Source organism: Phyllostomus discolor, chromosome 4 (assembly GCF_004126475.2).
Source record: "Phyllostomus discolor isolate MPI-MPIP mPhyDis1 chromosome 4, mPhyDis1.pri.v3, whole genome shotgun sequence".
Lineage (NCBI taxonomy): Eukaryota > Metazoa > Chordata > Mammalia > Chiroptera > Phyllostomidae > Phyllostomus > Phyllostomus discolor.
In genome coordinates this window covers 174,081,831-174,106,148 of record NC_040906.2, presented here as the reverse complement: position 1 = coordinate 174,106,148, position 24,318 = coordinate 174,081,831, and the positions used below count along the sequence as shown (strand labels likewise).

Below are 24,318 nucleotides of genomic sequence, written 5' to 3'. Positions count from 1 at the left end.
ACAACAGCAGTATATTTGAAGGCAGTAGAAGAGCACAACTTGTGAAGGAGCATGGGGAAGGGTGTTGTGTGACACTCAGATAAAGTAGGTGAAAGCTGAAAAGATCTTCCTAAATTTAGAAATCAAAGCATTTTGGCTTCAGACTTTTCTGTTTACTTTCATCTAGAGGATCAACCATGGCTTCTTTGGCTACCAAACACATTTGTGCAGTGCAGATTTGCTCATACACAAATGGTGAATAGGAGAATGATATCAAGGTAGTTTCCAGGTCTCACTGGTTCATAGATGTCGCACCCCCACCCACCCAATCAGGGAAGGGGAGTTACATAGTTTGAATAAAATTAGAATTTTTGGCAGACTGCAGAGAGAGGCCTAGGCCCACCTATAGCATTGGCTACAGAAGCTTCTGTATGCTTCGTTTTAACAAAATTGTTTCCTTCTACTTCCTGGAGAGATGCACTCCCTTTTTTAGTGGTTGGATGCATTTTCTTTATCAGATGTGTCTTTTGCAAATATTTTCTCCCTTGTTGTAGCTTGTCTTCTCAGTCTCTTAGTAATTGCCTTTTGCAGAGCAGAAAATTTTAATGAAGTCCAGCTTATCCATTTTTTACATAGATCATGCTTTTGGTAGTGTATTCCAAAGTCCTTGCTGTCTCCAGAGTCATATTTTGATGCTTGGTTTTTAGGACAATATACCTTAAGGATTGTTATGTCTTCTTGGAGTTTTAACCTTTTTATCATTATATAATACTCCTTTTGATGCTTGATAACTTTCCTTGCTCTAAAGCAGGGGCGGCAAATTCATTTTCATTGGGGGCCACATCAGCCTCACAGTTGCCTTCTAAGGCCTGAATGTAATTTTAGGATGCATAAATGTAACTACTCCTTAACTAGGGGCAAGGGGCAAGGAGCTGCCGCTGGGCAGGAACAAGGTGCCAGGCTGGATAAAACAATGTGGAGGGCCAGGTTCGGCCCTTGGACCTTGTGTTTGCCACCTGTGCTCTAAAGTCTGCTTTGTCTGAAATTAATATAGCTACTCCAGGTTTCTTTTGATTAATGTTAGTATGGCATGTCTTTTTCCATCCCTTTTAATCAGTATGTGTCCTTATTTTAAGCTGAGTTCTTTTAGACAATATATGGTTAGGACTTGTTTTTTGGATTCGTTCTGTTTTTGTCATTCGATTGTATGATTAGACCATTCAGATTGCAAGTGATTATTGATGGGATTAATATCTGTCATGTTCATTGCCATTTTGTTGCCCTTGTTCTTTGTTCGTATTTTTGTTTTCCACCTTTCTCTGCCTTTTTCAGTTTTAATCAAACACTTACTTTATGTGATTCCATTTTGTCTCCTTTCTTAGCATACATATTATGCTTTTAAAAAAACTTTTTAAGTGGTTGCCCTAGAATTTACAATATACAGGGTCTGGCACAAATAATACCCCTCCTTTATTACGAAATCTCTTATTAGAAAATCATAAGCATGTAATTCTGTAGCATAACAATATCACACTCAAGCACACCATATGATATTTTAGGTGAAATGTTCAAATTAAAACTACAAATTATTATACCCATATTATTATTACCCACCAAGCACACTCAAGCAGGCATTACTTCTGTCAGACCCTGTGAATTTACAACCAGTGCAAGTAGATAGTGTGTCTTATTAAAATAACTATTCCTAAATCTTCCTTCCTCTGCCTCATATCATTGCTGTCATTTATTTTATCTCTATACTCAATAGAAGTATACACTCACGTAATTGAATACATTATTGCCACTATTATTTTGAACAAATTGTTACCTGTTAGGTCAGTTAAAAATAAAAGTTTTCTTTCCTTATACCTTCTGTAATGTTCTTCCTTTCTATATATAGATCCAAATTTCTGACCTATATTATTTTCTGTCTGTCTGAAGAACTTCTTTTAACATTTCTTGCATTGCAAGTCTACTGGCAGCAAATTCTCTCAGTTTTTTTTTTTTTGGCTAAGAAAATATTTCTCCTTTTGAAAGGTAATTTTATAGGGTATAGAATTCTAGGTGGTGGATTTTAGTCACAACACTTTAAATGTTTCACTCTATACTCTTTTTTTCTTTCATGGTTACTGAGAAGTCAGATAAAACTTTTATCTTTGCCTATCTCTAGGTAAGGTTTTTTGTTGTTTTTTTCTCCTTTAAGAATTTTTTTTATCTTTGATTTTCGCAAATTTAAATCCTTATGTGTAGTTTTTGGCATTAATTCTACTTGGTGCTCTCTAAGCTTCTTGGGTCTGAGATGTGGCCCCTGAGAATGTGAGGAAATTCTCAGTCATTATTGTTTCCAAATAGTGCTTCTCTTCCTCTCTTCCTCGTTGTGTTCCCATTACATGTATATTGCACCTTTTGTAGTTCTCTCACGGATCTTAGATATTCTGTCCTATTTTTTGCAGTCTGTCTTCTTTGTGCTCTTTTGTTTTGGGAGTTTCTGTTGTGATGTCCTCAAGCTCAGAGATTGTTTCCTGAGCTGTCTGTAGTCAGTCTCTTGATGAACCCATCAAAGACATTCTTCATTTCTGTTACAGTGTTTTTGATCTCTAGAATTTATTTTTTATTCTTTTTTAGAATTTTCATGTCTGGGCTTACATTATTCACCTGTTCTTGCATTTCATGTACCCTAAGGTTAAAGCCCTTAAGATATTCATCATAGTTTTAAAAATTTCTCTTCTGATAATTCCAACATTCTTGACATAGCTGAGTCTGGTTCTGATGCTTGTTCAGTCTCTCTGGACTGTTTTTTTCTTTTAGTATGTTTTATAAATTTTATAAGGTAGAACTGATGTACTGGGTAAAATGAAATGTGAGAAGTAGGCCTTTAGTAATATAGTGGTAAGGTGTTGGAGGGAAAGTATTCTGTAGTCTTGGATTAGGTCTTAGTCTTTTAGTGGGCCTGTACTCCTGGACTGTGAACTTCGATAGTGCTTCTCAGTTTTTTTCTTTCCCACCCTTAGGTGGGACAGGGTGGTATTTCCCTACCTGATGTGCAAGGCTAGAGGTAGCTGGAGTTAGGTGTTTTCTTTCTAGGTAGGTTAGTTTGCATCTAGCTAACCTTCTTAGACAGGTTGGTCTCTGGTAAAATATTGGGTTGGCCAAAATGCCCGTTATGTTTTTTCTGTATGATGACTGTAGTAGTGCTTAGTTGTCTGTACCTTTATTCGAAACAATTTTGTTCGGTTGTATTGTGACAGCATGCATTTAAAAAAATTTACCAAACTTGGTGAATTTTTGTGCAGCCATTTTAATACTGAAGATGGAAGAAAACATGCAACATTTTCAGTGGATTATGCTTTATTATTTCAAGAAAGGTAAAAGTGCAACTGCAATGCAAGAAAATATTGTGCAGTATGTGAAGAAGGTTCTGTGACTGATCAAACATGTCAGAAGTGGTTTGCAGAGTTTCTTGGTACTATTGACATTTTGGCCAAGTAATTCTTTGCTGTGGGGCTGTCTTATGCATTGGAGGATGTTTAGCAGCTCTCTTGGCTTCTACCCACTAGAAGCCAATAGCAGAAGATAGCTGACATACTCAAAATATCCAGATCAATAAAGTTATTGGTGAAAATGAAAAATGTATCTTTTATTTTATGGATAAAACAACAGACTTTTTGGGCAACCCAGCAGTTTTTCCTGAGATCAGATCTTGTTAAGAAGAATAGAGTGTTCTGGTGTATTTCTGAATGGTCTGTTCTCTCCTTCTGTTGTAAGCATGAGGGGATTTTTCTCTCATGTTTACTGTGAGGACCTGTCGGAGCTCCTGGAGGTAAAACTCAAAACAGCTGAGTGTCTTCTATGACTGGATCTCCCTGGGGACTTGTCCCTGCTGAATGGCCAGCAGTTCATCAGTTTGTCAGTTGCAGTTCTGGTTTTCCTACCCCAACATTGGTTCCCATGGAGATTCTGTTGCAGCAAGTGTGATTCTTTCTGTTCGTCTGTTTCTCCAATTTTGGGGACAATAGTTTACCCTATGACCTCACTTCTCTCACAGATGTAAGAAGAGTTGTAGAATTTTCATTTAGTTCAGCTCGTATTAGTAAAGCAGATGAAGTGGCAATTTGTAAGCTCATTACATGCCCAGTTGGAAACTATCTGTATTAACTTCTTACAGTCTTCTAACGTAGCTTAGCCATTCTCCTGAGTTCTGGACCCACTTCTCTAACTGCCTCGTGCTTATGTTGAACTGGTATCTGAATGCCAGTAAGCTCTGGTTGTAATTAAGTGCATCTGCTTAGACTATTGTCGTATAACCTTACCTCTGCTTAGACTCAAAATTTCAGACCTTGTTTTTTTTTTAATGTTTCTTATTCATTCGGCTCTTAAAAAATAATTTTCTCTAAGTTCTTTTAGTTCTGCTCCCAGAGTTTTGTCAGTTCCTCATTTTTTCCAACTAAATAAGTTAGAGTAAATTCTAAAATTGATTTTTTCATATCCAGTCTCAGTATCCTGTATCATCCTGTTCCCTGCTTCCAGTTGTGTAGCATCTTTTAAATTCTTTCCTTTTAATCAAAAGTTATCAAGAGTTTTTGCGCTAGGCTAAATATCAGGGAATTTGTAAATTTCCAGGAAGTTACCCAACAAAGCTAGGGAATTTACAAAACATAGTTCACAGTCTTCTGAAATCATGTTACTTTCTTCTTCTGAAACCATCACTGACTTTCCACTTTCTATGCATTAAGGTTAAACTTTGAGCCTTGCAGTTCTACGGTATGATCCACTTAGATTATAAAATTTTTCTTTATGCTCCTGGCTCTTATAACCTGTGCTTTAAATGGACATGGGTACTCTCTGCATATATTCCATGTTTTGCCTTTTTAAAATGTTCTTTTTTTTTCTTTTATTTGCTCCTGCCAGAATCTTCCCCATTTTCAAACTTTATCTCAAAAACTACCACCTCAGTCAGGCCTTTTTCCTCATTTTCCCAACATCATCACTTATCCTCATACCTCCTGATGCTCTGTTCTTCAGGTGGCTTTCCTTTGCCTACCATGTCATCCCAACATATCGTGTCCTGTAGGTGATTATGTAAGGGTTCCTCTTATGCCTCTAGTTTTCATTTGAGTTTATAAAGGGCAGTGCCTGACTCTGTCATCTTGACATACCCTGAGCATGATAAATGCTGCCTACATCGTTTTTGGATTGCATCTCCACCTTTGGAACAGTCTTAGTTCTTCAAGGCTTCATTCATCAAATTATATAGAGGCACATGTATGCGCTGCTATAGAGCCTTTCCATAGCTACTACACATACAACTGTCTTAGCACTTTGACAGTTTCATTGTGTTTTTTCTGTGTGATACTTTATTAAACTGCTGGTGAGCTGGAATTTATGTCAAGCTCTGTTTGTAGCTAGAGCCTGTATGTATTCTTTGTACTTTATCTTATTTCCAATTTCTTCCCATTTGTTCAAGACAAAAACTTTTTTAAAAAATTGTAAATTGAGGTTATTGGGGTACAGATTTCAAGGGTACAACTCAATACAACATCATCTGCTCAGTGCATTGTTTGCCCATCATCTCAAGCAAAGTCCCTTTCCAAGACAAAGGGAAAGGGGCTGGGGGGTGGGTGGAGGTGGGCAGAGCGGGAGGAAATGGAGACAGAAAGACAAGTAAACTTTTAGAGTCTTAACTGTTTTTTTTTTTTCCCCAATAGCCACAATATGAAAACACGTCGCTCCAGAGTCCATTTTCAGATCAGTCAGTGCCCAGTTCCCAGCAAGAAGAACTTGAGCAAAAGCTTGCATCTACTGAGAAAGAGGTTTTACAGCTTAATCAGTTTCTCAAACAAAAAATAAGCCAATTTAGTGAAGAGAAGAAGAAACTAGATGAAAAGGTAGGTATTTTTGAAAAATTAGATCAACAACATGTCTTCAACATACGATTATTTGTCTGTTATCTGCTCTATGCCAGGTATCATACCAAGCTATAAATGTATATTGGGGTGATTAGTTTTGTAGTAACTCGAGTAACCCTACTTAGAAAGATCTAGGGATCTAGAGATTTTCCAGAGGGATAAAAATACCACTGTATGTTACCCCTTTCTGATAGTGAAACCTTTGATGTTCATTGCCTGCACTGAGATGTGAAACCAGTACCTGTTGTCCTTTTTCTTTCTGGGCCCTGTTTCTGTGTCGTGTTGGGCATGATGGATTGGTAGGTGAAGTAAGGGTGGTCCTTCTCTCATTTGCAAATGGCTTCGAGTTATTTAAGCTGAAGCCCCTGGTTCAGAATACGTAGCTAAATGCCAAATACTTATATACAATATATCTGTACATTTATTTGACTGTTCTGCCTATATTATTTTTACATATTTCATCTCATTCCTCTCTAATAATATTAAAGATATGGTAGGATACATGCTAGCTCTAATTTACTGAGGAGGCACAGATCCTTAAGCTATTACTTAGTGGCAGAACTGGTTTTAAATTTCTCTTTTGGTATACACAGCTTGTTCTATTAACTGAATCTTCTATTCAAGTGGTCTTGAAGCTGGTCACCATGATTTCCGCAGGGAGATTGGAGCAATTAATAGAGATCTAGAAACTGACATTTTTGTGTGAGTGTGTGTATATTTATATATATATTTATTTATTGAATTTATTGGGGTGACATTGGTTAAGAGAATCTGTAGGTTTCAGGTGTACAGTTCTATAATACATATCTGTATATTGTATTGTGTATTCACTACCCAAAGTCAAATCTCTTTCCAACACCATTTTGAGTTACAATTTTTAACTTCAAAAAGTCTGGCAAAAATTTTACATGGTTCCTCTTTCTGTTGTACAATGTATTTTTACTTGGCTAACTTGGAAGTACCTTCAGTACCTGCTTCCTATGGCTTCTTTTCAGTACTTTGGGGGCTTCATACAGTATAGTTTGGAGGGAGCTAAGGAAATATTGATTGATTGTACAGATGTAGAAGCAATTAAAATATTTTCTTACCTGATACTTGTTAATTAAAAGATTGCATTAAAATTATGATTCAGTGAATATGATTTTAAAATTTATGTTTATATTTTGGCTGAACGTTTTTTTTTTTATTACTTTTGATGTCCAGTGCTTAATAAAATCAATTTATACACTAACTACATATTTGACAGATTTGTATGAATGTCTTAAAAATACTTCAAACTTTCATGTCTGAAACACAATTCTTTTTTTTTTCTTATTCTCACTTTTATTGATTTGAAAGAGAGAGGGAAACACTGAAGTGAAAGATAAACATATCAGTTACCTCCCATACACACCTGACTAGGAATCAAACCCACAACCTAGGGATATGCCCTGACTGGGGATTGAACCGCAGCCTTTTTGTGTATGGGACAAAGCTTCAACCGACTGAGCCATCTGGCCAGGGCCCAAACACAATTCTTGATTTGCCTCCTACTGCCCTATTCTTCTCAAATGAAACAAAACAAAATTTTGTTCAGTGTTGATTACCATATATGCAGTTACTCATGCTAGAAACTATTAAGCCTGTCAAGTCTGTCTCCTAACTCCTGGTCCTAGTTATCACGTCTTGGCAGAGCTTTTGTAGTAGCCTCTGAATCCATTCTTGTTCTGCCTACCTGACCTTTCCTTCCCCTACTTCTTTTTGTTGTTGCCGTACTTCTATGTATTTTATTTATTATGCTTTTAAAATTCAAAGCATTATTTATATACAGTCAAATGTACAGATCTTGGGTGTTCAGTTTGGTGAGTATTGCTAATAGTTTATGCCCCTATAACCAGTATCTAAAATGAAACCTTTCAATCACCCAAGAAGTTCCCTTGTGCTTCTTTCTAGTCCGTCTCCTTTCCCTCCTGGAAATACTTTTTTAACACTATAAAACAGTTTTGAGTCTTATTGAATTTCTTATAAATAGAGTCACATAGTATATTCTTTTATGTCTGTTTTCTTTCACTCAAGGCCTTTAAGATTTATTCATATTGTTGCATGTATTGGTAATTGCTGAGTTGCCTTTCAGTGTAGAGATAGTATCTACTCTCCTATTCATGGATATTTGGATTGTTTGCAGTTTGAGGCTGCTGTGAACATTTTTATACCAGACTTTTTGTATATATAGGTTTTCATATCTCTTGGATAAATGACTAAGAGTGGAATTTCTTGGTCATACAGTTCATAGAATAGTAATGTGATTTACAAGAAACTCCGTAAGTTCTCCCAGGTGTTTGTGTGTACCATTGAACACTTCTACTACAAATGTATGAGAGTTCTAGTTGCTCTACATCCTCCCAAATCCATTTTTGATAGTGTGGAGGACTGAACCTTTTCAAAGAAGATCTAGTAGTGTCACTTACTTGGTTAAAACCCATTAATCCCATCTCATTGTCTTTAAAATAAGAGTTGAATTCTCCCCATAACCTGAAAGACCCGGCCTAATTATAGCCTTAGGCTGTACTAGTCCCCTTCTAGTATATGGGGTCATTGGTACAGTGTCTGACAGTTGCCCACACCGCTTTGTTTCTGGTATCAGGTCTCTACACAAAGTATCCTCTTTGCCTGGTAAATACTTGGCTTCTTTTGCCATTCTCCCATCACCTATTTATTTTGTCAAGTTTCCTTCTCCTCAAACCCTCCCTTGAAGATGTAGATATGCTTAGATCATTTTGTTCTTTTTTCTAGTGCTTAACACAATCTTGAATGATCATTTTAAAAAATATTTCTCTGTAAGTTCCATGAAGTCAGGATTGTATCTGAATGTGTCACCAGCTGTGCTGCCTGGAACATTTAGTGAGTGAATGAATAAATCAATTAACCAATCAAGGAATGAATCAATGCATGCTTTTAAGTGATTTTTGCCCAGAGAGAAGGAAAGGAAGTGAGATAACCCCAGCAAAGGACTGTTTAGACAGAGATATCAAAGATGTCAGAGTGGGTACGTGAAGGAGCAAGTTCCTATGAGAAATGGGGAATGGTTGATAACAATTACTAGGATGGAAGAGGTACGCTTGGAAAGGAAAAGGAATTGCCTCTCTGTGAAGTGAAACAATTAAGAATGGAAGTGTCTATATCAGGGAAACTTGGGGAGGGTGGTGAATGTAGAGGGTAGAGTCTGTGCCCACAACATGGAGAGGACCTGAGTTCCTGAAGGGAGTGTAGAAATAGAAAATAGACTCATCGATAATGCATCAACTAAATAGCACTTTGGACCCACCTGAGATTGGATTGCATTGTTTTCCTTCTGCATTTATTCTCTGTAATGCTGATCAAGACTAATTTTTTTTTTATGTAAAAACATTTAATGTGATAATCAGCATAATAATAGAAGTTATTTTTTAATGAGCTTTTTCTTGTATGTTGCAGGCAGCATGTTAATGTGTATTAAATGCATTTTCTTATTTAATCCTGATCTTCAGAAAACCCTATGACCCCATTTTAAAAAATGAGGTACCCTAAGCTTTGAGAAAAATAATTGGAGTAATTTGTCTAGGTCCATGTGGATAGAAATTGTTTAAAAGCTAGGAGTAAAATTCAAGACAGTTGAACTCCACAGCTGATGCTTTGGTTCTAATGATTTATAAAAAATTTAGAGGAAAAACTTCCTCACTAATCTTTTTTGTTCTAAGTATTATATTTAAAACAAAGGAAAATAAATTTGTTAACCTCTTTAAAACAGGGCCCTCCTGTTACCTTTAAAAAATGGTCTTAGTGTTTACTCCCTGGAAAGGAAAAACTTAACTTTTTATAAATAGAATAGGAAAAATTTATTAGTTATGTCTCATTTACCTGGAGGTAATTACTAGAGACTTCAATAACCTCTCTTAACCTGAAACAACACAAACCTTTGAAGTTAAAAAAAAGAAAAAAAAGAGCTTCTCATCAGTGAGCAAGGCTGAAAAAAAATCCCAAGACCCGGTGATTATAGCTTATCAGCCCCTTGTCAACAAACAACAGAGATGGCATCAAGTAGGAGAGCACTGGCAGAAATTTGTGATCAACAGCAGCAAGCTTGGCATGATAGCAAGGAAGGCGGGTGACTGACCAAAGGAAAAGAAGAAAACGAGGACGTCTTTGCATAGTAGAAGACTGCGTGACTGACCTATTCCAGGGCTGATTTTTGGGGATGTGAATATATCTCACATTTAAGACACTTAAACAACTAAGTGTGAATTAGGGAACGTTTAGTAAAAATATGCTACTTAACGTTTAATTCTGTAACTACAGGGTTGTTTGCTAGGACGAAAGTAGACTTTGTTGATGTGCAGTCCAGGCATGGCTGGCCCCTCGAGAATTGATGGGCATCTGGTTATTAGTAGTATGCAACCAAAAGAACGTTGGCTTGAAAGTTCGTTCAGACAGCCTGTGTTTAAATCCCAGCTCTGTCTCTGTGACTAGTATTAAGTCACTAAAGATCTCTAGGCCTCATATTCAAAAAGGGAATTGTATTATGTGGTCCCTCAGGTCACCACCAGTGCCAACAGTATGTGAGTTCCAACAGATCACACATTAAATTGTCATGCCAACATACTTGCCTTCAATCCCGAGAAAGCCCCAGTAAATAGTAGGGTTTGTCTGTTTTACCCGTTTTGCTACTTACCCAGCGTAATAAATAGGTTCTGATATTACTGATAGAATAAGTGAGATGTGATTCATTTTTCCAGTTGAAGTTGTTTTGATAAAAGTTGTTATACGTTGGACCTGAAAGAAATTAGATAAAGCATGAAAGAAACTAGGTCGTAGACAAGTGTTAGCTTTAATAAAATTTGAAAGGACTATTCCATTATACACTAATTACTGGCATTTATTTCTCTGGTGAATATGGGAACAGACTGTAAAGACATTTTAGAACCCTGTAAATTTCTAAAAGAATGTTAAATGTTGGAAGACTGGTAATTGAAGGTAATTATGAGTCTAGAGTTCACTTTTTAGGCAACTGTATATACACGTATTAAGCACGAACGCTGAAGCACAAAAGAGCTGTGAATATAAGATGAAATGTAAAGGCAGCGTTTTCACATGCAGAGGTGAAAAAAATTCCTACATAGAAATCTGAGGTCTGACTATACAAATTGGGATTCACTAGAATCATGTATTTCATCAATCCGAAAATAACGTTAAGAGTAAGGCACACCTTTGTTTTGTGCAACTTTAGAACATGTACTGCAAGCTTCATTATGACACAGTGCCTAAACAGTAGTCTTGACCAAGGTGTGGGATGGTCTGGCTAATCCCCTTACCAGTTCCTCAGTATTTGATAATTTTGGTGAGTGCAACTCCCTTGCAAGTTTATTAGTAAGAGAACAGCTTTAATTATTTGTAGGTAACTTCCTTTCTTAATTCACATAAAACATTTCAGTATAGCTTTGCGAGAAATAAGAATTGGATTCATTCCTTAAGAGAATGACTTGCTTCCCTGATTTTGAAATTATGCCCCATGCTTCTATTTCTGTATCTTTCTTGAGTGCCCAATAACTTTTCTTGATTCCAGATTATAATGTAATATTTAAACCCAGCACATGAACATAACACTGTTGGAATGCCAAAGATATGAATAGCCTTGCCCAAATTGGCACATAGGTGGGCACTGAAAACTGTATTAAATACAGTAAAGACATCACTGCTGCCTGGCTGACTGTAGTTTACAGAATGCTATCAGTTGTGAAAGAAAACAAAAATTCCAAAAACTTGATTTCAGTGATACGAAAATTTGAAAAAACTGTGAAGATTAGAATTGAAATAATCTTACTTGAGTTGGTGGTGGTATTAACTATAACCTAGAACTGTTGGAGAAATTGGTGATACCTAAGATTAGAATATTTGTTCTATTATTATTTTTCTAATGACATAAAACTGCTGAAGACTTATCATCTTTTTTATAGCTTAAAACCAGAGATAGATATATCAGTAGCCTGAAAAAGAAATGCCAGAAGGAATCTGAACAAAACAAAGAAAAGCAGAGAAGAATCGAGACCTTGGAAAAGTATCTGGCTGACCTTCCAACTCTAGACGATGTACAGAGTCAGAGTTTACAGGTAACATGAAATAAAGTGCTCTTCAGATTATATTAACTGTGTTTTCAGTTAATGTTTTAGAAATCCCATACTTTTTATAATTTACAATTTTACTTTTCCATTTGTCTAATTATGAGCTAAATCCGTTTAATTGCTATTTCTAGGATTAACTTTAATTAGTAGCTGTTCTTCTAAGTGTGAGTAGATCTTGTTTTTCACGTTACCTTCCCAGTGAACCTGTGTGTTAACTCCCTCACTTACCATTCTACTCTAGCAGGTGGTTTCTGGACCACTCTGCCCTGTCTGCCCTCCCCCCACACACATATGCACCACAGTCCGCCTTTTCCCAGTGGTCTCTGGGATCTGCCAAGATTCAGTAAGACCTTTTATGACTGTCTTTCCAGATATTTGATCTGTTTTCTTCATTCTTCTTAATTTTTCCACACATTCTTTCTTATACTCTGTGATCATTATTTACTCCTCTGACTTCTTTTCTGACCGTTTTTCTTTGTTAATGATACTGCAAACCAAAGTCTTTCTACCAGTTCTGGGGCCTGTCCTCTTCAAACCTTACCTGTAAACCACCTACTCTGTAGTCTTTTTTCAAAGTCTTTCTGATCATGGGGGTTTCAGCCATGGCACTGTTGACACTTGAGGGAGGATAATTTTGGGGGAGTCCATTCTGTGTGTTAAAGGATGCCGAAGAGCATTTCCAGCTTCTGCCTACTGGAGGTCCATAGCACTGCTTTGTCCTTCCTTCACCCCAAGCCAGAAATGTCTACAGACATTTTTACATGTCGAACGTTGTCTGGGAGGAAAGACTGCACCCAGTTGAAATCGTTGGTCTAATCCATGGAGTGTCATTATTCTGCTGACTCTAGACCTACAATACAACACATTCTCTGTTTAAAGTAACTTATGATTTGTGGAACTATGAGAGGTAACTGAAGGAGAAGACAAGAGCTTGTGTGAGCAGGAACACAAGGAGTATAGATTTAAAAACATGGGTTCATGCCACCTAACATACCCCATTCATAGGGCTAATATCAAAAAAAAAGAAGAAAGTAACAAGTGTTGGTGGCAACAGTGTGGAGAGTTAGATTCCTTATGCACCGTTGGTCATAATGTAAAATAGTGTAGCCAGTATGGGAAATAATGATAGTTCGTCAGAAAATTAAAGATATAATTACCATATAATTTGTCGACTCCACTTCTGTGTATACAGCTGAAAGAATTGAAAGCAGGGTCTCAAACAGATGTTTGAACGTGATAGGTGTTCCTAACAACATTATTTGCGATAGCCAAAAGGTGGAGACGATGCAGTGTCCACCAGTGGATGAATGGATAAAAAAAATGTGGTGTATACATACTATTCAGCCTTAAAAAGGAAGGAAATTCTGACACATTCTACAAGATTGATGAACTTGAGGACAGTCTCCTAAGTGAAATAAGCCAGTCACAAAAAGATAAATACTGTATGAGGTCCCTGAAGTAGTCAAATTCATAGAGACGGAAAGTCAAAGTGTGGTTGCCAGGGACTGAGGAGAGAAGTGGATGGGGAATTGTTAATGGGTATAAAATGTGCTTTGTGAGATGAAAATAGTTCTTTGTACCTTTTGCAACAGCATGGATGTACCTGGAGACTAGTATGCTAAGTGAAATAAGCCAGTCAGGGAAAGACAAATACCATATGATCTCACTTATATGTGGCATCTAATGAAGAAAATTAACGAGCAAAATAGAAACAAAGCATAGATACATTGAGCAGACTGACAGCTGTCGGGGTTCACGGGGGACTGGATGAAAGAAGCTGAAGGGATTAGCTAGAGAATGTATGTGACCCATGGATATGGTTAACAGTGTGGCCATGGCCTTAGGGAAGGGGGGTGAGGACAGGCTGGAGGTGGACAAAGGAGGGGAAAGGGAACAACTGTAATGTGACCATAAAAATAAAGTATACACACACACACACACACACACACACACATTCATATTCCCTGTCTCTCCCTCTTCCTCTCTCTCTCTCTCTCTCCCCGGCCCCCCCGACTCAGCAGCCTCACTTGGAAAATTCTGTTGTACAGAAAGAAAACACCAGATCTCATTGCCACAAGATATTTATTGCTGTTATTTTTAGTGGCAACTGCCCCCCCCAAACAAACAAACAAACAGAAAAACAACCTGGAGACAACTTGAGGTTCCATCAGTAAGGGAGTGATTAAATTCATCAGTACATCTACGCTATGGAATATTTAGATCAAACTGAAAGAAATGCAGTGTGTGTATTATCCTAAAAGTCTGCAATGCTATGTGATATATTTCATGAATCAGGTTGTATAATTCCATTTCTCTAATAAACAGATAGGGACATCCCTTCCTGCTTCAACTTCCAAAAAACAAAAAGATGCAAAGAGTTCTGGTGGTTAGTTGCACAGTATGTGAATGTATATAACAGTACTCAGATGTACACTTAAAAATGGTTAAGATGGTAAATTTTTATGTATATTTTGCCACAATTAAAAATATAATTTAAAAAAGTCCCCAAATTGAGATCATTCACCTTCTCTCTTTGTCTCCTAGAAATTTTTGGTTCCATTCTCCTCTTCTCCGTACTTCCTTTCTCCCAGCTCTCTTTATGCTGAGGGGGAGATAAAGTGTTATTAAGCAGATGAAATGAACAAAGTGTGATTTTTTACTATAGTGTATTAATCCTTGATAACACAGTGATAATTTCTTGTAGAAACACATTTAATATTTCATGTTTTATGAACTTAAAAAAATTTCTTACTAGCTGCAGGTTCTAGAAGAAAAAAACAAGAATTTACAAGACACTTTGATAGACATGGAAAAAAAGCTTGAAGAGATAAAAACACAGTGCCAAGAGAAAGAGGCACAGTTAATATGCCAGAAAAAGAAAGAAAAGGAGTTGGTAACTACAGTTCAGAGGTAAGAAAGCCTTCAGTAATTCTTTTGTCATTTTTAAGTTATTTATATATTTTTCTCTTTTCAAAGTATATTTTATTGATTATGCTATTACGATTGTCCCATTTTTTTCTCTCTTGTATCCCCCTCCACCCAGCATCCCCCCTCCCACCAGCATTCCCCTCTCCCACCAGCATTCCCCTCTAATTCATGTCCATGGGTTCTACATATTAAGTTCTTTGGCTTCTGCCAAAGAACTCCTATACTATTCTTAATCTCCCCCTGTCTATTTTGTACCTACCATGTGTGCTTCTTATTCCCAGCACCTTTTCTCCCACTCTCCACCTACGCTCCCCACTGATAACCCTCCATGTGATCTCCATTTCTATGATTCTGTTCCTGGTCTACTTGTTTGCTCAGTTTCTTTTTGTTTTTGATTTTTAGCTTTGGTTGTTGATTGTTGTGTGTCTGTTGTCATTTTGCTGTGTATATTTTTTATCATAAGTCCCTTTAACATTTCATACAATAAGGACTTGGTGATGATGAACTCCTTTAACTTGAGCTTATCTGGGAAGCACTTTATCTGCCTTCCATTCTAAATGATAGCTTTGCTGGATAGAGTAATCTTGGATGTATGTCTTTGACTTGGAATACTTCTTTCCAGCCCCTTCTTGCCTGTAAGGTTTCTTTTGAGAAGTCACCTGGGAGCCTTAGGGGAACTCCTTTGTAGGTAACTGTCTCCTTTTCTCTTGCTCCTTTTCTCTTGCTCCTTTTAAGATTCTATCCTTCTCTTTAATCTTGGGTAATGTAATGATGTACCTTGGAGTGTTCCTCCTTCGGTCTCTCTTTGGGACTCTCTTGAGCATCCTGAACTTGCTTGTCTAGTTCCTTCACCAGATTGGGGAAGTTTTCCTTCATTATTTTTTCAAATAAATTTTCAATTTCCTGCTGTGCCTCTTCTCCTTCTGGCACCCCTCTTCTTGCAACGTTTAAAGTTGTCCCAGAGATTTCTAAGCCTCTCCTCATTTTTTTTTTTTGAATTGTTTCTTCATTCTGTTGTGGTTGAATGTTTATTTCTTCCTTCTCCAAATCATTGATTTGAGTCTTGGTTTCCTTCCCTTTGCTGTTGGTTCCCTGTATATTTTCCTTTATTTCACTTTGCATAGCCTTCATTTCTTCCTTATTTTGCAACCTTACTCAATTATTTCTGTGAGCATTCTGCTTACAAGTGTTTTGAACTCTGCATCTGATAAGTGAGCTATCTCCTCATCACTTAGTTCTTTTTCTGGAGTTTTGATCTGTTCTTTCATTTGAGCCATATTTCTTTGTCTTGGTGCACTTGTTAAGTTGTATGGGTATTTGCCTGGGTGGGGCAATCCATTTCACTGTATATGGGGGAGGGGGTCAGAGTGGGAAAAATGCTGCTTGCTTGGCTCTCTGCTGGCTTTCAGTCACTTCCCCTGCTACCCACAAGCAAAGTGGGCCCTTCTGGTGCTGATTGCAGGGTACATGAATTTGTGTACATTCTAGGACCGTTTGGGTCCCTTCAATAGACTCTCCTGTGAGACTGGGAGTTTCTCCCACCACCGTAACCCCCATAGCTTTTTACAGCCAGAGGTTTTCAGGCTTTGTTTACCTGCACTGGAACTGTGGGTTGCATGGTCTGTCTCACTCCCCATTTGTCCCCCCATCTTATCCACACACAAATGTGGAACTGCCTGTTCCTCCAGCCAGCACTTTACCTGCCCTGCCAGCTGCCACCTTTCTCCGTGTCTTCTCCATCGACCCTAGCTGCCTGTTTCCACCCCTCCTACCAGTCTGGATGAATGTTTCTCCTTTAACTTCTTGGTTGTTGGACTTCCATACAGTTTGATTTTCTGGCAGTTCTGGTTGTTTTTTGTTTTTAAATTGGTTGTTGTCCTTCTTTTAGTTGTGTGAGGAGGCTAAGTGTATCTACCCATGCCTCCATCTTGGCTGGAATTCCAAGTTATTTATATTTCTCATAAAGCATTTTATTTAAAATACATTAACTTATAATTATTATTCTGTACTCCTCTTATCTTAAAGATGTCCTATTAAGAAACAGAAGCATTGTATCATTAAAACAGATTGTCTCAGTTGTTATTTAACATTTTGTTGCAGCATACTGACATCTTGCCAAAGGTTTTAGATGAAAATAGTAAAAAAAAAATTATCTAATGGATTTGTAAGTAAGTAAGTGAAAACTCTAAATAACAGAAAGAGGGGCAGCCAAATACTCAAACTACAGTCCTTAATGAATTATGCCCAAGGGAAGTAATCGGCCCCCCTTGCACCTTCCTGCAGAGGAACAGATGGGGCTGTTGTCTACGTCCCTTCCAGGTTTACTCACACGTCTGGCCTCATGGGACTCCTCTGTCCTAAACCACTGCAGTTAGAATTACAGTGAATATCATTTGTTAGTATATTTATCTAGTACTTAAGCTGGGAAATACTGGATTCCTGAAAAAACTAGATAACTATGTTATATATGCATGCACATATACTGTGTTTGTAAGACTTAATAGATTATCAGTCATAAATAAATAAAGTACTCTGAAGAACGAGACAACACAGCAACAAAAAACTAAATTTAGGGAATACACTCTTCATGCATATATCAGTGATATATAACTCTGTATTCTCAGCTGTTTAATCAAAATGCATCTAATAATTCTATGTTAATATTGCTTTACTACTTTCAGAGTCATAACTGTGCCTGTCCTACTTTTTTATATTTTGGATTTCAGTACAGAAAATTCAAATTTCTAGGTTAATTCAGTCTTCAGTGCTTCTAACCTAACTCCAAAAACTTCATATACTTTTGACTCTACCTTTTCTTCTATTTCCTGCTTCCCTTCTCTTTAAGGGAACTTTAGTACACATCTTAAAATAGCTTTCTGACTTCCACTAATTCCGCCATATATTTTTTCTTTCATCTTAGTGATAAAATGAGGTAATGTATCCATTCTGGTTTATAGGGCATTATGATTATAAACTCAAGCTGTGTTTTATGAATATAGAGTTAGGAATACCTGAAAATAATCTGAATGTTTGTTTTGTTCCATTGTGTGCTTTTACATATTTAATATGATTTCATACCTTCTCTTTTATTTAGAGTTACTCTGTTTTAGCATTTTGGAGAACATCAACTCTAGTATTCTGTATTTGGAAAGACTTAGTACAGTGCATTTCAGAATACATTTTCCATTTCTTAACTTTATCTTGATACTCTCTGAGATACTATCACAGAAAATTTCTCTCAATTTCAAATAGATGCAAAGGATCAAAGAAGGTCTTCTATAATTCTTCAATACTTGTATGGCTATGGTGTCACTTGACTTTGGGGCAGGAGTGTTAATAGATTTCAGTTTCCTCAGCTGTGTGATATACTATTCCTTAAGCTCCAGAATAACTGCAGATGTATATATGACTTTGAATTATACCACTACAGTTTTCTGTTTTGTATAATATTTCTAAGTAACCTGCTTTATGAATACATAAGAACTTTTGAGATTTCAAAATAAAATAAGAATTTTTCCATTAGAAATGAAAATGTAAGTAAATATGTGGGTGTGATCCCTAGTAATACAATAGTTGGTACCTTTGCTGATCAAGAGAATTACTAGTTTTCGAAGTGAGCATGCTGTAAAACATAAAGAAGATGAGACTGGATACATAAAAGGAGACTTCCTTGGTATTTTTCCACAACAGGGAACACTTTTCCCCTCCTCACAGCAGGCTCATTTTTTAAAATATGAAAGACCTTAAAAGTCTTATTTCTATTGCAATACATAGTTGTGTCTTGACACTGAATTGGGGAAAAAACTTATTCTGAAACAGAAATAATGTATTTTTCACTTTTAGACTGAAAAAGCAAATACTTTTTAGGACAAGTAGTACATTCCACAGCAGTATGCTACATTTGTGATACATTAAAACTTCTTTGGTGCCATCCTTTACCAACACATCTGAAGCCCTTATGGTGTCATTAGTGCTGTCAGTTCTTTGTCCGCTATCTGGATGTGGTATTTCTTCTTTTTCTTTTTTCTTTCTGAATTTTAATAAGTGTTTATTTGAGCCAAACTGTGGACACTGTCAGGAAGCAAGATCTCAAAGGCTCCCTTTTCTTTTTTTAAATTAATTTCCCTTTTTTGTTTTGAAATGCAGAGAAAAAGAGGATAGCCATAATACTTGAAAGAAGAAAAATAGTAAAAATATCAAAACCCAAATAAGATGAAGTCTGGTTTTTTTAGTACTTAGCAACTGTCGAGTATGATCACAAGCTAAAGTGGAGCTATTCCTAGGTATCTTGCTGCTGAATTTTGGTTTTGGTTAGTGTTGTAAACGGTATAGTTCCTTTTAACCCAAATATGGCTATTTTTCTTTCTCAAGGATAATACTATCCCCTCCTTTATCCTTTTATCCTTAATGTATCAGAGTGTCTTTTTGTCATTTCCTCTTGTAAAATACAACTGTGTTCCACGGATGGCACAAGAAACTGTTAGGTAAAGTAATAAATACGAGGTTTGTCCAGAAGGTATCCATCTATATAATGTGAAAAATAGAGACATTTATTGAAGAAGATACAAGATACAAGAAACATTGTGCATGGGACAATGATGCCCCAGTCCCCTTCAAAGTAGGCACCTTGGGGCCTCACACAGCTCTCTCAATTGCCATCAGCTGCCCCATCATATTTCCCTGAATCTTTTTGATGGCCAGAAATCTCTTCCATTTCAAAAGTTATGTTAGTTTTGGACAGGCCAGAAAATCACAGGGTCCAAATCTGGGCTGTAGGGGCTGCTGAGTCATCTGCATGATTTATTGTTTCTGCCAAAAAAAAAAAACCCTGCATGGATGTGATACATTAGCAGGTGTGTTGTGGTGATGAAGCTGCCAATCACCAGTTGCCCATAGCTGCAGCCTTCTGAGTCATCCGAGTAGTTTCTGCAGATGTTCAAGTCTAATACAAAACTTGATAAAGATTCGTTGCTCTACGTGTTCAGTCATTTTGAATGCAAGAGTACACATGCACACTCCGTAGCATCTACTGCTGATGAGTACGGTTAAGTTGTCATTGTTCATGTATGTGCATTCCAGTCCACTCTCCTTGCCTTCCAGGTTACATCTGTGTCATGCAAACCGTTCTCGTTATATTAACAATGACTGGACTTTTTCTGGACAGACCTCGTGTAATAGATTGCTGCTCTAATTAATGAAGGAGAAATGATTCTGCTGGTTTAGGCAACAACTGACTCTCTTTACAAACTTTTTTTGAGCTCAGAATGAAGGGCAAAGATGTGTGTTCATATTCCTAAGCTCCCTACCACAATCATCTTAACCAAGGAGCTCTGCTTCTGGTGGGGAGAGGTAAAGAAGAGGGTTTAGATTGCAGAGCTCAGATTGGGGTAATGAAGGCCTAAAGATGTCACATACTAAGCAACTCTTCACTCTGGTCTCTTTCCTGAAAATATAATCAGCTTCCTATCTATTTCTTACTTGCATAAAATATAGGTACTGAAACTTATTCATATACTGTCTGTAGGTCTTGATTATTGCCTGACTAAAAAGTGTTGTAGAGCCTAAGAAGGGGCTTCATTTATGTTGAAGTCTTTACCAAAGCCAGCACATAGAGCTTATTTTCTTTATATAATTGTCTTTATAAAACAGTTTGCAGCAAAAGGTAGAAAGATGCCTTGAAGATGGAATTCGCCTTCCTATGTTAGATGCAAAACAGCTTCAGAATGAAAATGATAGCCTGAGAGAACAAAATGAGAATGCCGGCAAGGTCAGTGTGTGTCTTTGATAATAAATATGAAATCTCTACTATGTGGGTATGTTTGTCTAGATAAATAATTCATAGTTAGTTGCTTTTTATTTTTGCTAATATTTAATAGCGGATGGAAATTTTGGTTGGAATATCTTTATTTGGAAAGAAAAAAACAATTTAAATAAATTTAAATAAAAGCCAAACTCAGGAAATTATATTACTTCTTAGCAAAATCGAGAGGATATCTTTTTCCTTCCTAAATTATTCAAAGTCTGTTCCAAAATTATTTTTATAAATTCCATTAGAGAAAATTTTTGTCAGAAGTAGAGGAAGTTTATAATTTTACATATGTGTGATCCAAATCATGTGGCTGTTTAAAGGATACTTGGCATGAATATTGTTATTAAAAAAATTACATCCTGATTTTTTAAAAATGTATAATTGCCTGTGATTATCTTTGTTTTTTGAAATACTGATATTTTTAGAAAATTTTTGATTCAGACTAAAATATTTACTATGTTTTAGATAATAGATAGCCAACGCGATGAGATTGACAGAATGGCTTTAGAAATTCAGGTAAGGAATGTTTTATACTTCTTTTAATTTAGCTCTATGCCAATATACTGGTTACACAACCTAAAAAATATAAAGCATATATGGTATGTATTTGTATGAAAAGATTAATAGCACTTGGGATGAAGTTGCAATTCTCTAATATTAATCTTTGAATTTTTAGAACAAAAATGCTATTCAGTAAATCAGTTCTTCAAAATATTGTAAAGATTGTTCCTTACTTGTTCTCTTTTTAGTTGGGTGTGGTCTGCCTCTGCTGTTAAGAACACATTTGGTTGTGGTCATCAGTGATCTAATATAAGACAGTGGTCTATTTTTAGTCCACTGTGACTGCAGAAGCCTTCTCCTTCCTAATATATTATTCTTTCTGTATTATCAAAGTATATAACATTTTGTTTACATATTTGTGTCTCTACCCTCTACTTAGATTCCTGAGAATGGAAATGATGGTAGATATCTGCATATCCAGAGTTTAGAGTATCTGACTCATGATACACAACCCAAAATCTGTGGATTAATTAGATTTTTTAATTCTTTTATTGATTTTCCATATTTACTGAGCACTTTCATATGTGGCAGGCACTGTTCCTGACACTGGGGGTTCATCATTGAACAAAGCAAGTACCTGCCTATTTTAGTGGGGCAAGATGGAGAAAATGAATTATTATATCAGGTAGTGATACGAGCTATTAAAAAATAGAGGGCAATGACAGTTGCATTAGATACAGTAGTCATGAAGTTTTACATGAAAAAAATAATATGTACACAGATCTGAGTGAAGATAAGCAGGGGGAAAGCATTCCAGGCGAAGGGAGCAACCAGTGTCCTGAATGTGCCCGGCACACTCTGGGACCGGCAGGGAGGCTGCTGTCTGGAGTGCGGTGACTGTGAGGGCGCTGGCTGGGAGGTGATAGGAGAAAGTAGGTGGGGGCCAGGTGACATAGGGGCATGTGTTCTTTGTATCAGTATTTTATTCTAAGTATGATGGAAAGCCATTAGACAAATTTTGCTGAATAAATACTTTTATGCCTCCTAATTCTAATATTCTTTAAAATGGGAGTTAAAAAGGAAAAGGTAAATGGTTTGGGTCTTAGTCTCTTTTGATTGCTTTTGGCCATATAGAGTAGTTTGTCACTTTAATCAACAAGTATGTGAGCCTGCTGGTTTGATTCTTAGGAGTTACATTTCTTAATTTACAATCCTACAGACATAACTTAAGTTGTTCTTCAAGCCATTTGAATCACAAGATGGCTAGGTTTTCTTAGCTCTTATTTTACCTATAGACCATAATGAAAGGAATTTATATTTCACTTGGTAACATTTTCTGAGAAGTAAATCTAGGAAAAGTTATCTCAATCCAAATTGAGTACAGCATCTCAACATTGTCCTTTGACATTGAAGTGTTGGTAGATAAGATTTATAAGATTTTATTTATCACATGCTATCTCATATTATAGATGTTCAGGATATAGTTGTATTGGATGAAATGTATATTTTTTGTATTTGTTGAGGCACCTTAATACAATTCATGCTTACACATTAACCAAGTCTTGCTCACATTTAGATATCTCATGACCATATATAAAAAATATGTAAAAGAATATGTGATTATATGCCCTTCTGTTCTTTGATCTTAAAATGCGTTAGTAAACATTTTTTGTTTCTTCAAAATAATTAGAGAATGGAAGCCAAACTAATAAGATGCATTTATTTCTAAATATTTGGGACAGGACAATACAATGTACTCATCAATTCTATCATCTTGTGAAGCAGTGGCAAGTTGCTTCACAGTGTTGAAAGGGGGGGAATCAGTCTTCTCCTGGTGGTATAGAAGAAGTAGTGCTTCCTGCAAAAGTATATGCTGAATTTGAAATTGAGTTGAGTGCTCTAAAAATAAAGATGGACTGGCGTGAAAATCTTGTTTACCTATTGATACTTTAGCAATATTGCCTTTCTTTACATCGGTGAAACCAGTATGGCCGAACTGTCTTCTCCTGCAGGTTTTTCTGCTGTCATTATGCAATATAAAAAGACATTTTTCAGTTAAACATTCTCTGTCATTTCCATAAACATGGCTGCAGTCAGTGTGAATGAGTTGTTCATTGGGCATTACCTTCCTTCTGGTTATGCCTCAAAAGCTCATTTTGCCTACATAAGCCTGTCTCCACAGAGCTATTACTGTTGAAATTTTTTGGCAGAGGCAATATGGAGTAAAAAAGTTTGTTTACTTGTTTTGTTTAATATATTAAAATGTTCCCTCACTGAAAAAACTTATGGATTGAAAGTGGCTTTTCTGAATGACAGGTATCAATGAATGACCAGTGTTTCAGGTGGACACAGGTAACCAGGTTCTTGGTGATCAATGAACAATGAGCTGAATAGAACACACAGAGTTTATAGCAGAAAGGGGGAAAGCACATTTTTTAAGTGATAATACAGTCCACAGAACAGAGGAGTAGGTCAACTCTGAGCAAAGATTGACACTCAATGGCCAGAGGGATTCTATTCTTTTCTTTTAAGTAGATTTTATTGATTATGCTATTATAGTGTTCTAATTTTCCCCCTTTGCTCCCTCTATCTGGGACCCCTATTCCCCCCAGCCACCTCCACACCCTTAGTTCATGTCCATGGGTTATGCATATAAGTTCTTTGGCTACTCCATTTCCTATACTGTCCTTAACATACCCCTTTCTATTTTCTACCTACCAATGTGTGCTTCTTAAACCCTACACCTTTCCCCCCATTCTCCCCTTCTGCCTCCCAACTGATAACCCTCCAAATGATCCCCATACCTTTGATTCTGTTTCTGTTTTGCTTCTTAGCTTAGTGTTGTTTTTTTTTTTATACTCAGTTGTTGATAGTTGTGTATTTGTTGCCATTTTAATGTTCATAATTTTGATCCTTTTCTTAAGTCCCTTTAACATTTCCTATAGTGAGGACTTGGTGATGATGAACTCCTTTAACTTGACCTTATCTGGGAAGCACTTTATCAGCCCTTCCATTCTAAATGATAGCTTTGCTGGATAGAGTAAACTAGGTTGTAGGTCCT

At 36.6% G+C, this 24,318-nt stretch overlaps 1 protein-coding gene across 2 annotated transcripts in view; it reads left to right on the top strand.

The window, feature by feature from the left end:
- The window catches only part of CEP85L (centrosomal protein 85 like), a 132,475-nt gene that overhangs the window by 88,529 nt on the left and 19,628 nt on the right, over positions 1-24,318 (top strand). The window contains exons 6-10 of one of the 2 annotated variants that reach the window (XM_028509322.2): positions 5,685-5,864; positions 11,855-12,007; positions 14,775-14,929; positions 20,597-20,714; positions 21,222-21,272. In XM_028509322.2, the coding sequence (XP_028365123.1) occupies positions 5,685-5,864; positions 11,855-12,007; positions 14,775-14,929; positions 20,597-20,714; positions 21,222-21,272 (657 nt within the window). The remainder of the gene's footprint in view (positions 1-5,684; positions 5,865-11,854; positions 12,008-14,774; positions 14,930-20,596; positions 20,715-21,221; positions 21,273-24,318) is intronic. The other variant, XM_036024621.1, reaches the window with a different exon arrangement.